The 17,940-nt window shown below is 41.9% G+C and overlaps 1 protein-coding gene across 6 annotated transcripts in view; it reads right to left on the bottom strand.

Annotated features, from left to right (window-relative positions):
* Positions 1-17,161, bottom strand: part of tpd52l2b (tpd52 like 2b) — a 33,006-nt gene extending 15,845 nt beyond the window's left edge. For 3 of the 6 annotated variants that reach the window (XM_071901322.2, XM_071901323.2, XM_071901327.2), the window contains exons 1-4: positions 16,965-17,161; positions 12,715-12,872; positions 11,638-11,786; positions 44-91 (exon numbers count right to left, since the gene is read on the bottom strand). In XM_071901322.2, the coding sequence (XP_071757423.1) occupies positions 44-91; positions 11,638-11,786; positions 12,715-12,872; positions 16,965-16,983 (374 nt within the window). In that variant the 5' untranslated portion in view covers positions 16,984-17,161. The remainder of the gene's footprint in view (positions 1-43; positions 92-11,637; positions 11,787-12,714; positions 12,873-16,964) is intronic. The other 3 variants (XM_071901328.2, XM_071901329.2, XM_071901330.2) reach the window with 1 other exon arrangement.
* Positions 17,162-17,940: the final 779 nt, after the last annotated feature.

Genomic DNA, 17,940 nt, shown 5'->3' with positions numbered 1-17,940 from the left:
AAGAACAAAAACAAGAACGTAAAAGTGAAAGGAGTCAACTCACGCTTCAGAGCGGGTAATGTCATCCAAAGTGGCTGAGGCAGACACATATCTACGGACACAACAGTAGGATAATGACACAATGACCAGGGAGAGAGACACACACTCACAATACAGTACAGTACAGTTCAGTAGAGTTCAGTAGAGTCACGCTTCCTAACACATTTTCCAGGTTTATATTTCATTACTTTCATTTATTGCCTGGATTTGAAGGTTTTGGTGGATGTGCAACAGGGTTCGACTGGGGTTTTGAATGCTGATACTAAAACCATCACTATGTTTAATTTTGGTATGTTTCACTGTTCTCTGCACCCTGAAGAAGGGGCGGGGCCACAATGCGACGTGCGTTTTATAACATTTTAACAAGAAATAGTCAGGAATAATAAAGGCTTTTTAACTTTAAACAGAGGAGATTGCCGTGGATTTCTTCTGTTTTTTTTCTCCTGAAACATCAACTCCCCATATTTCCAATGAGCAGCTCCATGTTCCTCATCTGATCAGCACTAATACCAACACTTTTAGACTGAATTTGGAGAAAGCCAATATTTTCTGCAGATATTCAATGTCTTTAAATTTGCAACAATTTTCACGGCAAAACATTTCACGTATTCAAGGTTTCTACGACTCTCCATTGAAAACCAATGAAGTTATTTTAGGAGCAGCTTTAGTTGGCAGTGTGACTCACTGCACCTATTCAGTGGAAGGGGAAGTTCAGGGATACATTACTGCCTTCAAATGAAGAATGAATTTCATAAAAACGTAACTGAACAATTAAATGGAAATGTGTGTCTCTTCTAAATGTCTTCCAAACTGTTTCTGTAGCTGTGGTCAGGGAGGAACCTCCAGCAGATATTTAACAAAAGGCTGATACTGGCCCCACATATTGTCAAACTGATATACTGGTCTAACTGTAATGTGCAATATGACACAAGCTGACATTGGCCTGGCAAAATGTCAAGGAGGCCGTATCAGTCCACTGCTGACGGTTAATCTTCACAACAAGTGTTAACGACGGGAAACGAACTGACAGCACTGCACAACAGAAAATGTACAATCATACGTGTAATGGGACTAAACATTTTCTTTTTCCCCCCAAAACCTTTCCAGACCATTTTGCACAATTCCCAAACTTTTCAAAACCTGGAAATGATCATTCTCATTTGGCGTATGTTTGCAGGACCTGCACAGAAACCCTGCACACAACAGGGGAGAAGACAAACTTGAGACATTTCAATGGGAGGAAGAAAATACATTGAAATTAAAACAAAGAAAAGAAAAAAAAATAGTAAAAAAAACAGACAAGAAAGTTAAATTTAGCACTGTAGATTGTTCACAAAACAGGGTCAATGGGAGGAAAAATGGTTAGAGCTACTACTACTAGAAAACAGATGGGCGTCACACTCTGTCCATTAAAAGATTAAGTTTATTCATCTAGAGAATATTAAATATGTGAAATTTCAGACAAGGAGGCCTTCATCGGTCTCAAGTCTATTTCATATTCTCTAGTTAAATAAATATGACTTTTAATGGAGAGTGTTGCACCCATCCATCGGTACTCCTAGATGATTTTTGTGGTTGCACCTCCTGATTTTTCTCCTGTGCATTAGATTTAATACTCCACTGACAACAATATGTACATTTGTTATCATTTTTTGAACACTCTGAACTCATAAGACGCGCTCTGTCCGATGTGAAATAATCGTCCCCAGAAACAAATATGAATCAGTGAAGCTAAAGATTGTACGCTACACGGTTGTGTACCTACTTGGATTGTATTTACATGAGATAAAGTTGCTCCATTTTGAATGCAGACGAGTCTAACGTAGGTCAGGCTGCTGAGTCCATATCAGCTCAGTGGGAAAAGTGTCTGCTCGCAACATTTCAGTCACTAAAACTTCACTACATCACTTTTTCTTACTCTACTGATGGTGGTTCCTCCCTGTGTAGAGGCTGAGGCAAGTTTTGAGGAAGTAGGAAATCGTAACTTTTCTCTGCTGTAATATTTTCATGCTGGAATTTAGAGCGAGTCATCTGATCCGATGACATTTCCACCATCGCCCGCAGCAGCTGATGTATTCCAAAATTCCCCAATCACTACTTACTTCTGAGTCAAATTCATTTCAGGATTTAACAAAAAAAAAAAAATTCTAAATCATGGCTGGTTTCTGATGTAGAAAAATCAGCCAGCCACAACACAGCATTTGGCTGACAGCAGGCAATATACATCTGCACTGTTGTCAAGGAAATTTAGTTGTTTTTTCCTGGTTCTGTTCTGACTACATACAACTCATTGTGTTCAGTCAGCCCGGAGTGTCAACATCACTAGTGACAAAAAGGGCAATGGATCAACCCAGTTCAATTCAATTGTGCAGGAAGTCGTTAGGGCAAAGAGACACAGCAGCACAGTGTTAGTGGAAAAAGGGAAGGCTGGTGCTTTAGTGCAGAGAACAGGCCTGCAGGAACTCTCCAACCAAACAGGTTAATGGAACAAACATCAGACAGCACAGCCTGTTTCTGATTAGTCACTAAGCAAGCGTGCACACACACACACACACACACAGTCCTGCACGTCCTGTCAGTATAGTATTTAGAAAAGGAGAGTTAGAGGGTAGATAAGGCATCGCATGGCAGCACAGCCAAACCCAAACAAAGCACGAGTCTGTCAGATCTAACATTACTTTGGAAAATTACATCCACTTGGTTGAAGCTTTGATCCAAAGCACCTTTCAGTACCATGGGTGAATATTTAGTACTGCTGGTCCCAGTGGGAATGGGATCGCTGACCCTGGCGGTAACTAGCACCATGCTCAGCATATTGAGCAGGTGCAGACAACCTAAATATCATTTGTGTGATATACAGGCTGAACATCAGAAGATGGCCTAGTAAAACTGATGATGCATAGTGGCTCATCTGAAATTACAACTTTCAGCCAGCATGCAAACGGTCATGAAGAATGGATGAAGCATGAATGCATGAGTGTGGTGTAACTGTATGTTTTCTGAATGTAAGCTGGGACTATTACTAAAAAGCAGAGCTGAATCAAATAGTATCTGTAAATAATTCATAGCATTTGCTGAAGCCTGCGTGGCGTGCCAGATGGGTAAAACATCAGGATGATCCAGACCAGGACAGGCAAAAACTTTCAAATTACTGACTTTGTAATGTAACTCTGGGACTGTCTTAACCTTTCTGGCACTCATTGTCTTGTATACTGTCTATGTAGAAAACCCGATTCCTCTGGGAGGTTTTTGCAATTAATATCTTACGCTGACAAATAGGCAAATCACTTATCATAATCCTCCATGTTCACGGTGCACACTGGTCAGATTTTCACATATTAAAAACTCTAAACTCTTTCTAAAAGCAACATTTTCGTTTTATTTCTCTCCATCACCGACCAATATAACACAACAGTGATTCAGCCTATATCCACTTGATTAAAGCTTTTCCACTGTCTGTTCTAAACAGCCGGTGTCTGGTCGCTCTTTCCTTCCTCTGCCGCACAGGAAGTGATGCGTTTTACATTTCCGGTTTGTTCGGAATAAACAGAAGAAGAAGAGCTGGGTAGTTAGCACGAGCAGCGATAGCCGCCATGGCTGAACAGACAAAGAAAAGAGAAACTCAAACTGCAGCAACAGAAAAAGACGTCACAGTATCGCCCAGGATCTCACAGATAAAGTAAATGTTTCCCCCTGGTCTGGTGCAGGAACATCAAGTTTCCTATGCAGCAGAAATAAGAGACGCTCGGCTCAAACAAGGCCGGTCACTGTACTGACTTCCATCAGCACAAAGCTGCTTACTGTACAACACAGTGACTTCACACACACACACACACACACACACACAGTGACTTCACACACACCACTGTCTCCCGTCACGCTGCACACTGGCTGTCTGTCTGTACACTGTTTCACTGTTTATCTCTTCTATTCCTGCTTCAGTGTGTGCCGCAAAATAAGACACAAATGAATAGAAACAAGGGTTTTGTCTCTTCTAAGTGTGTGTGTGTGTGTGTGTTTTGTGTGTGTGTGTGTGTTTGCATCTCTTTCCGTCTCTACAGTCTTTATCACGGAATACAGCAGCTGACTGTTTTTGTCTTTCTCCATGCCCACTCCTATTTCATGGCAGCCCTATTGTCTGTACTGAGTGTGTGTGTGTGTGTGTGTGTGTCTTTGTGCCTCCGACATATTCATAATTCATAACCATCTATTTCTTTGTTCAGCTCGGTCTGTGTCTCTCTATAGACTTCATATCCTCTCTCTCTCTCTCTCTCTCTCTTTGGATATCACGTGTCATGTGACTAAGCAAAACACTGCCTCTCTCTCTCTTACACCCCCCTTCTTTCTCTTCCTCGATCTACCTCCCTCCCTTTATCTTTTTCTCTCTCTCTCACATTCCATTCCTCTCCTCCTCTCCTCCCACTTGTTCCTGCAGCGGCAAGCCTGAGCTGTCTGTCTGGTCGCCAGGCAGGAGCTGCGTGTGTGTGTGTGTGTGTGTGTGTGTGTGTGTGTGTGTGAGATTGACAACACATACCCTCCTAAACTTGCCAGTGTGTGTGTGAATAATTTTCTAGGCCTGCATGTGTGATTATGCATGTGTACGCTTCTCCAAGGCCTTCATGTGTAATAATACGTAAGAGTCTGTGTTTGTGTATAAATACAGTTTGCAGAATCCAAGAATAATGAGCCTGTTTGTTGTTAATGCCTTTCTAAGTTTATATGTATTATTAATCCATGAGTAAGCCTGCCTGCGTATGTGTGCACATGACTGGATGCATGTCTGTTACTGTGTGTATAAGTTCATATGCGGAAACCACGGCCAATGCACCTGCCTCTGTATGTGTGTGTGTGTGTGTGTGTGTGTGTCGTCCTGTCAGGTTAGGCTAACTAGCTGAGTGAGCTTGCCAATCCAGTTCGTTTTCAGAAGCAGCCACCCAGAAAATTCCATTAGCTTCAAACCTCGCAGCAGCAGCAGCAGCAGCAGCTTGGTGGAAACAGGCAGAAAACTCACTGCCTAAACTCAGCGGCGGTACACCGCCTCTTTAAAAACACCAACTACTAAACACACACCGGCCTCATGTTTACCATACAGGTTGTTGTGCTCTCTCTCTTTCTGATAAGAGTGTGTTCAACTTCCCATCTCCACGTCAAACTTCACCACTTCAGACTCTCTACTAAAGCGTCGGTCACACCACTGGAGCTAGGGCCGGGCGATATGGTTAAAATCAATATCACCATAATCATAAGGATTGGTTCCCGTATGCAAAATCACATTAAATAGTCAAATGAATGCTCATCCCATTGAACTGAATGGTAATGTTAGGTTAAACTCAAAACTCAAAAGTAATACTGCTACCACACCTCAATTCGTTAGAGTTTTAAAATAAAATCTACTTGCTGTCATCAATTTAGAAAGCAGAATTATGCGTCACAATATCCCAAAATCCATATCATCACGATATGATTCCACTGAAAGACGATAAACGATATCTATATTGAATTATTGCCCAGCCCTATGTGAAATCTGAGTTCGCTTCCAGTTGCGACGCTACCTTGCTGCGTTGGCTTGGCACAGAGTTCAGATTTATTCAACTTTGACCTACGAATTCACATGACTCACTGCTGCGGGACTGATTCTCTTCTGCCAAAATGGTATAAACTCTCATTTTAGCTGATTCGGGTTATCACAGTATTGTATCGGCATGTTAGGCAAAGCTTTCGTCTGGCTGTGACTCAACTTCTCGTCTCGCTAGCAATGAACGCGAGTCGATGCTACTTCTACTGGCCAGTCTGCCAAAACGTCTGCAACTCGCACTGCGCAGGGGCAAACCATTACTATTAACTATTATTGTCTTTATTATTATTATTCTGGTTTTGCTACAGTATGCGAATAGATTTAGCTTGGTCAATCCTGGTGTGACCAGGAAATCACTGTAATGAGAAACCTCGCTCTCTGTGTGGCTTAATGACTTCCGATTTTTCAACATATGAATGATTGATTTGTGCCAGGGAGGGAAACAAACTGATATATCTTTCATTATTTTACCAGCCAATGTAATGTTTTTTTTAAGTAAAATTGTCCATCTTAATGACTGGTGTTTCACTGTCAAGGTGGCTGGTAGACAAGCTTAATAACAACTTTAGATCAGGTAAAATCTGACTGCCTGTTTATACAACAAAACCTTGAGTTTTATCCCTTGCATGAAACACATTTTCACCTACACTTATCTCACAGCTAAGGCAACATCCTCATATAATGAGATTATCATTTTTGTGTTGCATAACTGTAGAATCAGACAGCAGCGTCTTTTTCAGCAAGGCCACTGCTCGTAAAAGCGGAGAGGAAGTGTCTGAAAAGTTAAAAATATGGAGGAATGCTGTTAGGAGAGGAAACAGAGGAGGAGGACATCATGTGTCATCACTTCTGGATGGAGGAGGAGGAGAGGTCACCTGACCCCTGGAACAGGAAGTAAAAAAAACAGACGGAAGACACTGATAGGAGGGAGACAGAGACACAGAGAGAGAGAGACAGGAAGAGACGGACTGATGGATGAGAGAGACAGAAACAGACAGAGAATGAAATGAAAATAGAAGAAATAGAGAGACAAAGACTGGTGCTGTACAAATACTTTCTTAGGCTTCTTTAAATACTGTTTCCATCAGAGAAATCCTGCCAGGTCTGAAACCTACTGAACAACCTAAAGCACGGTCTTACAAAACAGATGATCAGGTAGCAGAAGGTGAGTCACGGGCCACGGTGGACAAAGACAGATTCAGGTGAGTCAGTTACGTAACTCGGACTGCAGCGGTTAAGTGTTAGCTCCACACCAAGTCACACTTTAGTGCTACCAGCCTCGTCTCATATTTAAACAGGCGTCTCACAGCAGCAGGAGTACTGATCCAGAATCAATGAACCGAGTCCTGTAAGCCCAAGATAGTCAAAGTAGGGTCCTGGGACACCTAAAGGTCCCGAACAGGGTCACAGGAACTCCCTAACAAAATAAGAAATACTTCAAATATTATTTTTTTATCCTAAACAATTTCACAAGTTCTGCTATTCTGATCAGATTTTGCTTTTCCTGTTTTTTTTTGCTCTCTACAGAACTGAAAGTTGTGCATTTCGATGCAAAATTACATCTAGAAAGGAAATATCAATCTTCTCACATGAGGATCATCAATTTAATGCGTACTAAAGGCCTGTTCACATCTAGAATGATAACTATAAAGATAACTACACACTATAATAATACACTGATGCTAAAGCAAAGCGTCGCTGCAGTGAGCTATTGAAAAATCCTAAAAAATGACTCTAAGATCGAACCAAAAATATAGTTACAGTTATTGTTTTGGATGTTTTTGCAGTTACCGTTGTAGCAGGAACACAGACAGCCTATTTACTTAAAAGGATTTAAATCTTTTTATAGTTACATTTATCTTTGAAGTTATCGTTCTAGATGTGAAAGGGCCTTTATTGGAGGATCCTCGTTTCATTCTCATTCATTGAGAGCAGACCGGCTATACTGACTGCAGATCAGCTGTAGTCCACCTGCCGGACGCCATGTTAAATACCGCCTGCTGGAAAACAAGTGTTCTCAAACATAGGCAGAGGGTGAGACCGAGAGAGAGAGAGAGAGAGAGAGAGGGTGTGAGCGTGTTAGAGCGGAGCGTGAGAGAGTAAACACTGCAGAAGCCCAAACTCCACCAGTGTGCGAGCAGCAAACAGTACATGGACTCACAGATCTGAACTGGTCACTCTCTCATTCCACTCGCCCAGTTTCTCAGTGGTTCTCACATAGCTAGAAACAGAGACGGTAAGGAGGGGGGGGGAGGGGGAGGCGGGAAGGGGGGAGGGGGGGTTCAGCAGGATGGAAGCAGGCTGGCTCGGGGAAGAAGCCAGGGTGAGAAATCCCAAAAGATTCTCTGCACTGAGGTCGTCTCCAATTAACTTACAGTGGAGCAGATATGGTCTTAATCATGTGAATAATAATAATAATAATAATAATAATAATAAGGTGAAAAGCAGGTGAAGTCGGCTGCAGAACAGAGTCCCTGGAGCTGTTGGGGATTCAGGTCCAGATTTACCAAAAGGCTGTGCTGCGAGGGCGAACTGCACATGAGTTTTTTTCATTCTTTTCACCAAGAAATTCATGCAAATCAAGTAGGGCTGCAACTAACGATTATTTTCATTGTCGATCAATCTGTCGATTATTTTCTCGATTAATCGATTAGTTGTTTGGTCTTTAAAATGTCAGAAAATGGTGAAAAATGTCGATCAGTGTTTCCCAAAGCCCAAGACGACGTCCTCAAATGTCTTGTTTTGTCCACAACCCAAAGATATTCAGTTTACTGTCATAGAGGAGTAAAGAAACCAGAAAATATTCACATTTAAGAAGCTGGAATCTGAGAATTTTGACTTATTTTTCTTAAAAAATTACTCAAACCGATTAATCGATTATCAAAATAGTTGGCGATTAATTTAATAGTTGACAACTAATCGATTAATCGTTGCAGCTCTAAAATAAAGTTCTGGTGTAAATACTAACCCTTGAAAAGACGGCTGCGGAATAAAACAGCGCCCTTCATCACTAGCTGTAAGTGCAAATTGTGTGCTTTAGTCATAAGATCGTGATGGACAAGCCGTCTCATCTACGATTACTACAGCAGAATACAATGGAGCTAATATCACCATTAATTTTTGTATTGCGATATATTGAATTTCGACATATATCGTCCCATCCCTAGCAGCCATTACCTAGAATTTACATATGCATGACAGGTGCAGAGAGGCTTTATTTGGACTGGCAGTATTAAACACGCTTTCCCCTCACTGCGTATGGTTAGTGAATAGGAGTTCTTTCTGATTTGGTCGTTTTGGTGAAGCAGTGCACCCTCTTCCCTGCACAAACCTTCAGTGAATCTGGGCCTCAGTGTTTTGCTCAAGGACACTCCAGCAGGGCGGACGCCTGCCAACATGGCTGCCTGAACTCAGGCCTTTTGGTTAAAGGAAGGTCTCCCTGCTCACTACACTACCAGGCCACCTTCACCCCACCCTGCTAGTGGTGATACAATGGTAATAACAGGTGAATTTACATGCAAATTAATATTCTGATATTATTTGAGATACTGAAGCATTCGGTTTTTAGCTGCGTCAGTTAAAAAGGCCTAAAAATGTAAAATGTACAGTATTATTTACGATATTAGCCGGGACACCTGCATGTAAACACCTCATCCCGTCTCCTGCTGGTTTCTGCAGTCTGTTTTAAGATGTGTTTCCATGGTAATATTTGGAATATTCTGTTGTGTATACAGCGATATTTGTGACTGGGATACGGAAATGCACATGAACACCTTATCCTTAATAAAACTTTAACCAGGATATAAATTATACACCATGATATTGTGTGTATGTCTCATTCTAATGCAGTGTAAACAGTTGACATCAATAAACAAATAAATGTGGGTAACAAAGACTTAACAGAGCAAAAGGATCATGGAAAAATACTGATGGTCGTAGTGTAAATGGCTTCAAAATGTTGCCGATGTGTAACAGATTTTATTAGTGTGGTCTAGGGCTGAACGATTTTGAAAAAATATCTAATTGCGATTATTTTGACTGATACTGCAATTGCGATATGATTTGCGATATTAGAGGGAATGATCATTTTTACATCATTATTCTCATTTTCATTGAAAAATGTATTAAAATGATTACGGTGTGATTTTTGCGGGGATCTGTACCAAACAAAGATGTTTTCTTAAGTCTGTAGAATATGATGTGTAGGCCAGGACATCTCTGCAGCACGACAATATTTAATTTAAAATGGTATTTTGACACACATTTCGCCTTTAACAAATATTGCGCCTCCTGCGATTTGAAAATTGCAGTAGGCCATATTGCGATTTCGATAAAATTTTAATTAATTGTTCAGCCCTAGTGTGGTCATCTTTGCTCCATATCCATATTAGATGATATATAAGGGAGAGAAAAGAGTTCAGAGAGCCAAACACTATTCAAGAGTTAGGCAAACCTGTTTAATCCTGACAAGGTTCTCTACATCTCTACATGACAAGCTAATGAAAATGTTAAATATACAAAATACTGTATGTTTCAGCTATTCCTTGTATAGAGAAATTGTAAATGTATAGATAGATGGAATGATTGGCAGACAGAAAGACAGATATGTTATTAATCCCTGGGGGAATATGGGGTGTCAATCATCTGTATAATAAGATGGAGCAGAGTGACACTACCTTTTCCCTGCAAAGAACTCACCCATGAGTTTCAATAGCCTTGTTTGTTGTGTGCTCATTAAGATTCTTCAAACCCCGTTTCCCTACATGCAACCCTCCTGCCGCTGCTCCCACCTAAGGACCGCACAATTAATCATGCATAATCGTATTTTGCAATTTTAAGATTCCACAATTAATTAGCAGAAGTCTTGTGACGCTGGAGCACTAAATTTCAGTTTAATTAGAACGCCCGCTGTAGTTGAAGACGGTGTTAATCATGAGATGAAAAAACTGCAGTAAAAAAGGTTCCCAAATCGCTGCCAATTATCATGATGAGCAGTCGTGATGAACAATATCTAGCAACACAAGGAGGATTCATCGTGTCAGCAGCGTTCCCACCTCCGCCTCTCTGGAAGCCGGGGGAAGCCCTGCCTGTTTCACAGGTTTTGCCGTCATCTTGCATAATGTGAAGCTCTGCAGGAAACGATCCACAGGCCTCAGAAGCACCGGTGCGTCACCGTGGGATGACTCACTGACTGTGACTGGCTCTTTTTTGATAACGTTACTGTCAGAGAATCTAGTCACTAAAGCGCTTCAGAACAGAGAGTGATGATTTAAGGTTTGTCTTCTTATACTGTGGTTTTGTTTTAAGAGAATATTCTAATTTATGTGGGTTTTTTAAGCTGCGATATAGTCTACTTTGTCCCAACAACTTGCCTAAAACAAGTTGGATGCGTATACGTCTACCCTCTTTCTTAAAAGACATACAGTATGTACACTACCAGTCAAAAGTGTGGACACATGTACTTCTCTTAAAACCATTTTGATCTAAAGGCTTCTGCTTAAATGCTTGAAATTAGTTTCTTAGACAAATATAAATAGTGAAGTTGATCCTATGTATGAATTTCTTTCCAAAGCCTTTGCCTTTCCATCAAGGCAAAGGGCGGCTACTTTAAAGAATCTAAAGTATAAGATAGTTTTGATTCGTTTAACACTTTTTTGCTCACTGCATAATTCCATTTGCGTTATTTCATAGTTTTGATGTCTTTACTGTTATTCTAAAATGTGGAAAATAGTAAAAATAAAGAAAAATGTGTCCAAACTTGACTGGTCATTTATATCCCCCTTTGTCTTGCAAAAATAATGTCTGTTCCTACGTAACTGAACAATTAAGGACAAACTTAAAAGTGACTTCTACTTTTTTGAGCGATCAAGAACCTGACGAGACAAATCAAGTCTCCAGCAATTTGTGTGTGAAGCCTTAGTTCAAATGCATTTCTGTCCCGTATGTTTTACTCGCATGTCGTTCACAGAATAGTCTAGAATGTTTTGCCACCATTTTGTTGAAGTAATGGGATCAATACGTACGCGTTGGAGGTCTGAACGTCCTGCCAGCCCTTGGTGAGGTTCTGTCGGAGCTCGTTGAGCGGGCTGAGGCCCAGCTTCCTCTTCAGCTCCGCCGCGTGTTTCTCTTTGGCGGACAAAACCTGACGCAAGGTGCCGATCTCCTCCTCCACCTGCAGCACAGAGAGCGGACAGGAGGGGACGGAGGGGCGGGGTCAAGTCTGGGGGTTAGCTCTCCCTTCCCCTCGCCCCGCCCGCCCTCGTCTCTTCTCTTCTCTTCCCTGGATCCCCCCCGACAGTGGAATGACCTCACCACTCCGCTCAGAAACAGCTAAGTCGCTCTCTATCGTCTGCTGCAGACTGATAATTCATCTCTTAAGGAGGATCTCACGTCACCTTTCCCCTCTGAGTCACATCCTCTCTCGTCTTCACTCGCTGCTCTCAAAAAAAAGCCTTTCTAGTTCACTCTAGCACTCATTTTCATTTCCTAGCATTTCTCTCTTACATGTCGACCATTTCTCTGGCCTGGTATTGTCAGTGCATCATGGATCTGACTAGAAGCAACACAATCAATAAGTCCCCGGAAGTGCATTCATTTCCTATGGATTAGTGCTGAAACGATTAGTCAATTAATCAATTAGTTTATCAACAGAAAATGTATCAATTATAATTCTGACAAATGAATTCATTGTTTTAGTCTTTTATCAAGTAAAAATACCAAACATTTGCTGTTTACAGCTTCACAAATGCTAAGATTTGCAGCTTTTCTCCTCTTCATATCATTATAAAATTTGTATTTTTTTGGGGGGGGGGGTTGGCTGCTGGTCAGACTAAGTAAGAAATTTAAGAATCACTTTGGGCTCTGGTAACTTGTAATGGGCATTTGTCATTATTTTTGACATTTTCTAGACTAAATGCTCCATCGAATAAACGGAGTTTTGCTACTTCTCCAACCGTTCTCCACTTCTCGCCTGTTTTGCACTTGGATATCGGCGACTTGCTGATCGTGTTGCTCGCAGTGTGGAAGCACTGGTTAAATGCTAAATGCCAAATGCTTGAAATGTAAATGTAATCAGCAGGTGATTAGGTGACAGAGCCGACCCTGGTGAGTTCGGTGCGAAGCTCCTCGGCCTCCTCCTCCGTCAGGCCTGGAGGGAGAGGGTTCACCGAGTTCCCGACCGCCCCCTCCACCGGCACGTCGGACAGGCTGTCTGAGCGCTCCACACCGAGACCCTTGTTAGGGGAGTTCAGGTTGATATCTGGGACGAGAGAGAGAGAGAGAGAGAGGGAGAGAGGGAGGGACAGAGAGGGAGTGGGATAAAGGGAGGAAGAGAGGGTGAAGAGGAGTCGGAGTTATGAGGGAATGGGAGAGCAAGATGGAGAGACAGGAGTGGGACAGAGAGAGAGAGAATACCATTATCCTAGTTGAAGTGTTAAAAGCCAAGTGTGGTTTACTCACATGATCTCTCTCACACACACACACACACACACACACACACACACACACACACACACAAACAAACACACACACAGAGAAACCAAGGCTAGTGTTGCCAGCAGGAGATATCCGGAGGGAGAAAGTGGCAATTAGCAGCAAAGCTAGGAGTTAAACCGCTCTAGGAGAGAAACCTAAGATCTCTCTGGAAACCGCAAACTCTCAGAGAGACATTACACCGTTCACCACTCTGTCATCCCAGGACAGGAAGACCAGGAGGAACTGCACACAATAAACCTAGGGAAGAGGATGCAATCCAAAAAGCAAAAACTCACATTTTTAGATCACCCAAATCTAAAAAACTCTATAATCTTTATTTATCCCGGCGGTTGTTGACTGCACACAAAGGTGGAAACGCTCAAATCGGAATTCGTCAGCATTGCAATGACGATATGTAAATCTTGCATCATTCATGAGACAAATGTCACAATTTTGGCAGCTACTGCAGCTTGGCTGAGCCAGGGAGACACAACAAAGGAAAGAAAAGCAAATAGCTTGATTGGTATTTGGGGCGACGCCTCAGTTCAGTTAAAACCCAAAGGCTCACACTGTATCTGAAGTGAGTTTGAGTGCAGGTACAAAAACAGATGTGACGTCTTTACTGGTTTCTCTGTGCATGTGTTGTCTTCTCCACTTCACTCTCAGTTCATATTCAGATATGAGCTACATCTTAAGGTGATGATGATACACAGGCAAATCTTTAGGGCAAATTTGGGGAAATATTTTCTCACTGAAAACAATCTATCAGTTTAAAATCCAGCCAAGCCTGATCAGAGAGCAAACTTAGCTGGCAAGATTTCAACATCAACCAATCAGAGACAAGAAAACTGGTCAGGTGACAACTAGGAAATAATAGCTGCAAGTCTTATATAACATTTAACCTAGCAAGCTAGCTAGCCATGCATAGGCCTATATTATACGTTATGAAATTACAGTGGATAACTTTGATAAATTGATGAAATAATTTTCAGTAGAACAGAGGAGGTCGAGATCACAGCTTGGTTTGTTATTTCATCCATTTTCACACTTATTCTTGCTCACTGCCCTCTCATTACCCCAATTTGCCCAAAAATATGTCCTGTGTATCATCAGCTTGAGAATAGAAATGAAAAAACTCAGATGTGAGCATCGATTTAGAATAGAGCATGAAAGCCTGCAGAGTGAACTGCAGTCAGAAGTCAGTACAGGAGCGGTCAGAAGGCAGAAGTCCAGCAGCAGACCAGCAGACCAGCAGACCAGCAGACCTGCAGACCAGCAGACCAGCAGACCAGCAGACCAGCAGACCAGCAGACAGATCCTGGCTGCACAAAGCTCACAGCTTCAGACTGACTCAGCTGTGTGTTTTCTATCACAGCAGATAAACCTTCTTCCATTGCTGCCACTGCCTGCTGTGAACTGACTGGAAGATGTTTGTTTGACATCCAGGATAATATTCTGTCAAACAGGATTCTGACCTGAAATCAGTTATCAGCTTTTCTCTGACAAACACAGTAAAATGTGCAGGAACTTCTCTGTCAGCTCATACAGTGACAGAGTATACTGACACATGGAGCATAGCAGGGCGGCACTATTACAGCCAACAAGATAATCCCAATTATTTTGCATTCTGATAATTACAAACTGATTTGAGAAACACAGTTATTTCACTGCACTTTTGGCATCTTACATCAGCATCTCCACTATTTTAAACTACAACAGAAATGTTTCAACACTGCCAATACAGCAATATATTCTACCAATTTCAATTGTGGAAACTAAAATTGCAATACACGATTGCACAATGCACTATAAATATCACTACACAACAACATTATTCAACGTTAGCTATTTAAAATAAAGTAGGCCAAACGCCACACAGACTAAATGTGTCTGTATCTGCAGACAGTGCTGTGATGCAGTGTGTGTCAAAGTGCCAGCAGTAACATCCTTGTGCGAGTTGGCTGGCGAAACGACGGCTCCACCCTGAAGGTCTATATTGATTCAGACCGGCCAGAGATTTAAAAACGCAGAGAAGTCAGAAAGAGACGACATTCTTTACGGGCTTGGATTTAAACTGGGACACAACTCATTTAAAGTAAAAAAAATCCCCTTCAGACCCTCTTACACTGTGAGATATCATCGATCTGTGCTGTTCAATACACACCAGGAATTATTTTGTGATGCAATTTACTTTATCAGTGAAAAACACTTTCCCTCAACCTGCCTCGTCTACTTCTACTTAGTGGTTTCCTATGTTTCCCAGAATGCCTTTCAACGTCCCCCAGAGACAGGGCGTGAACTTGTTGCTTTCAAACAAAGGTGGATGATGTCGTTTTCCTCAGATGTTAGATTTTTGCTTCCCCTCACCTGTTAGCTAGTTAGCCAACGTTTCTGAACATTGGGGGGGGGGCGCGTGTCTGTGATCGCAGCCACGCCCTTTACACAAACCCCAGCCTGTCTCTCTGCTGCAGTGCATTCTGGTCTCTCTCCTGCTCCTGTGGGTGAAGAAATTGGTCTCTCTCCTCTTCTACGATGGATTTCTCCCTGTATGATTGTTGAACGTCTCTCGGTGCAAAATGGCGGCTCTAGAAAGAAGCCCTCGCTCTTTGATTCTGAGGGACTGACACCAAAACCTGACGTTTACCGCTGATGTTTTACATCCTGAAACATTTTCTCATGTCAAACTCCACTGTAGCTGCTGGAAATATCTGGAGGTGACGTCACAGGACCCAGAAATGCAACGTACATCACCAACAGCTGTTTTAACAGTGTTGAAAGTGTTTAAGAGTGGAATTTTCCTTTAAAAAATATTAACATCAGAGCGAGGCAAAGTACCAAGCTCAGCCAAAATCCCATTGTAGGCCTTCAACTCATCATTTAGTACTGACATTTCATAGGAAGAGATAAGGCCCACTTAACTCAATTCTCTGCTCTGTCATATTAAGAGACAAGACGAATGTAGGCATCCCTACTCACTTCCTATCAGCAGAAATAAGCAGCTCGTCCCCAGCAGTACGTCCACAGCAGGCTGGGCTGAGGCGGAGGAAGACTAATGTGAAGTGGCATGTCTATCAGGCCACTCATCATCACAAACAGCTCTGGGATCTCATTAGGAAACTCCCAAAGTGCTTTTGCAGCCATAAAGATCATCACTTAGCCTAATGCCGCCTTGAAATGTTTGTTTGCTTCTTCAATGCAAAGTACCTGAAACCAAAAACAACAGCAGCTACTTTGAGAAAGGCAGTAAACAAGACCTGACAGAGTTACACAATGATAGTGATAAAGAAGCAGCTAGACTAGTGAAGGGGTTATCATCACCAACACTCAATTAGTCAGCAGATTTGGGTATACAGGAGGAAGTGTGACTCAACTCAGCTACACCGACACACATTACTACAGGTAGATACATAAGAAGCCAGCAGTCTGAACTACAAGTCTTCTGTTTACAAGCATTAAACCTGGTGTGTTTGGAAAAGTTCACAGGGTTTGACAGTTTCGCAGAAATGATTCATCCAATATTCAATATTCACTTGCTAGCTAGATTAGCCAGCACGGATTGAATGTTGTCAGTAATAGTAACACGATCCGCCTCCCTGTCCCCTTCACTGGCTGCTGTCCCTGACATTTACCAACTGGGCCCGTCCTGTCTTCACGTTGCTGCAGAATTAATACTTATTAGCGGTAAACAATTCACACTTCCAGGACAACAAACTGTCATATAGACAGCGACACGAGCTGACTGGAGGCGGGTGAATTCATAACAGACATTTGCTGACTGGTTAGCGAATAATTCACGAATTTCTCGTCACCAGGCTAAGCTAGCACAGCCGTCTGCCCAGCTAACGTTAAGCTAACTAGCCTGCCAGCTAACAATTACCTTGGCTGGCGGGATCCATGGCGTCGATTTGGCAGAGCTGGAACTCTTTTCTGTTAAAACTTGAGGTTAACTGTCGGAAAGCGTGAACAGCAAACTAGCTCAGTGTGCCTTCCACTCAGGAAATATAAATGTTCCTGTTTAGTGACAGATCCCACTCAGGAAAACTCGTCGACAGAGACAGGAACAGCAAGTGCACTCCAACCCAAAACAGCCAAACAGCCAGCTCAGCTTAAAGAGGTCTGTGTAAAGCTGACTAGAATAACACAACTACTTCCTGTACGGGATTTTCAAAATAAAAGCAAAATAGTTTCTTTTTCATCTTCATCCTCTTCTTCGCATTCTTCTCATTATTACTATAGCAAGGTGTTTATACATATATTCATGCGCTCTAATTCCTCCCCAAGAGACCTAAGCCCTCCCCAAACACCTTTTACCCTCTGACTAAACAGACTTTATACCTGCTTTGAAGCATTATAATTTTTTGTCTGTGAAATTTCTAGAAGTTACAGTGAACCCAGAAACAACATACAGATAAGGAGGAGGGTTATTTCTGAGCTCCACTATCTGAACTCAGGCCACAGATAAGACAGGGGAGGAGATCAGCTGCTGGTGTTCCTCTGCTCTGAGGAGGGAACCAGTCAGTTTCTGCTTGTTTATATTCTGTAGCGGCTCCATCAGTGAAAGCAGCAGAATTTCCAAATCCAGCAGCCACAGTGTCTGCTGAACAAAAAGCTTGATATCCTATTCTGGATATACCTATATAGCAAATATGTTTATACATAACTATATTTATATATACAGTACTGTGCAAAAGTCTAAAAAAAAAAAATCCATAAAGTGAAGATGCTTTCAAAAATAATGAAATTAAAAGTTTCTAAATATAAATATAAAAATTCTATAAAGAGCAGTCTACTGACACACTAATGCAGAAAACAAATAAATAAACATCTAAGACAAAAATGTATATAAAACATCT

Source organism: Centroberyx gerrardi, chromosome 14 (genome assembly GCF_048128805.1).
Source record: "Centroberyx gerrardi isolate f3 chromosome 14, fCenGer3.hap1.cur.20231027, whole genome shotgun sequence".
In the NCBI taxonomy this organism is placed as follows: Eukaryota; Metazoa; Chordata; class Actinopteri; order Beryciformes; family Berycidae; genus Centroberyx; species Centroberyx gerrardi.
The sequence above is the reverse complement of the archived record's forward strand: the minus strand, read 5'-3'. Positions and strand labels throughout refer to the sequence as shown.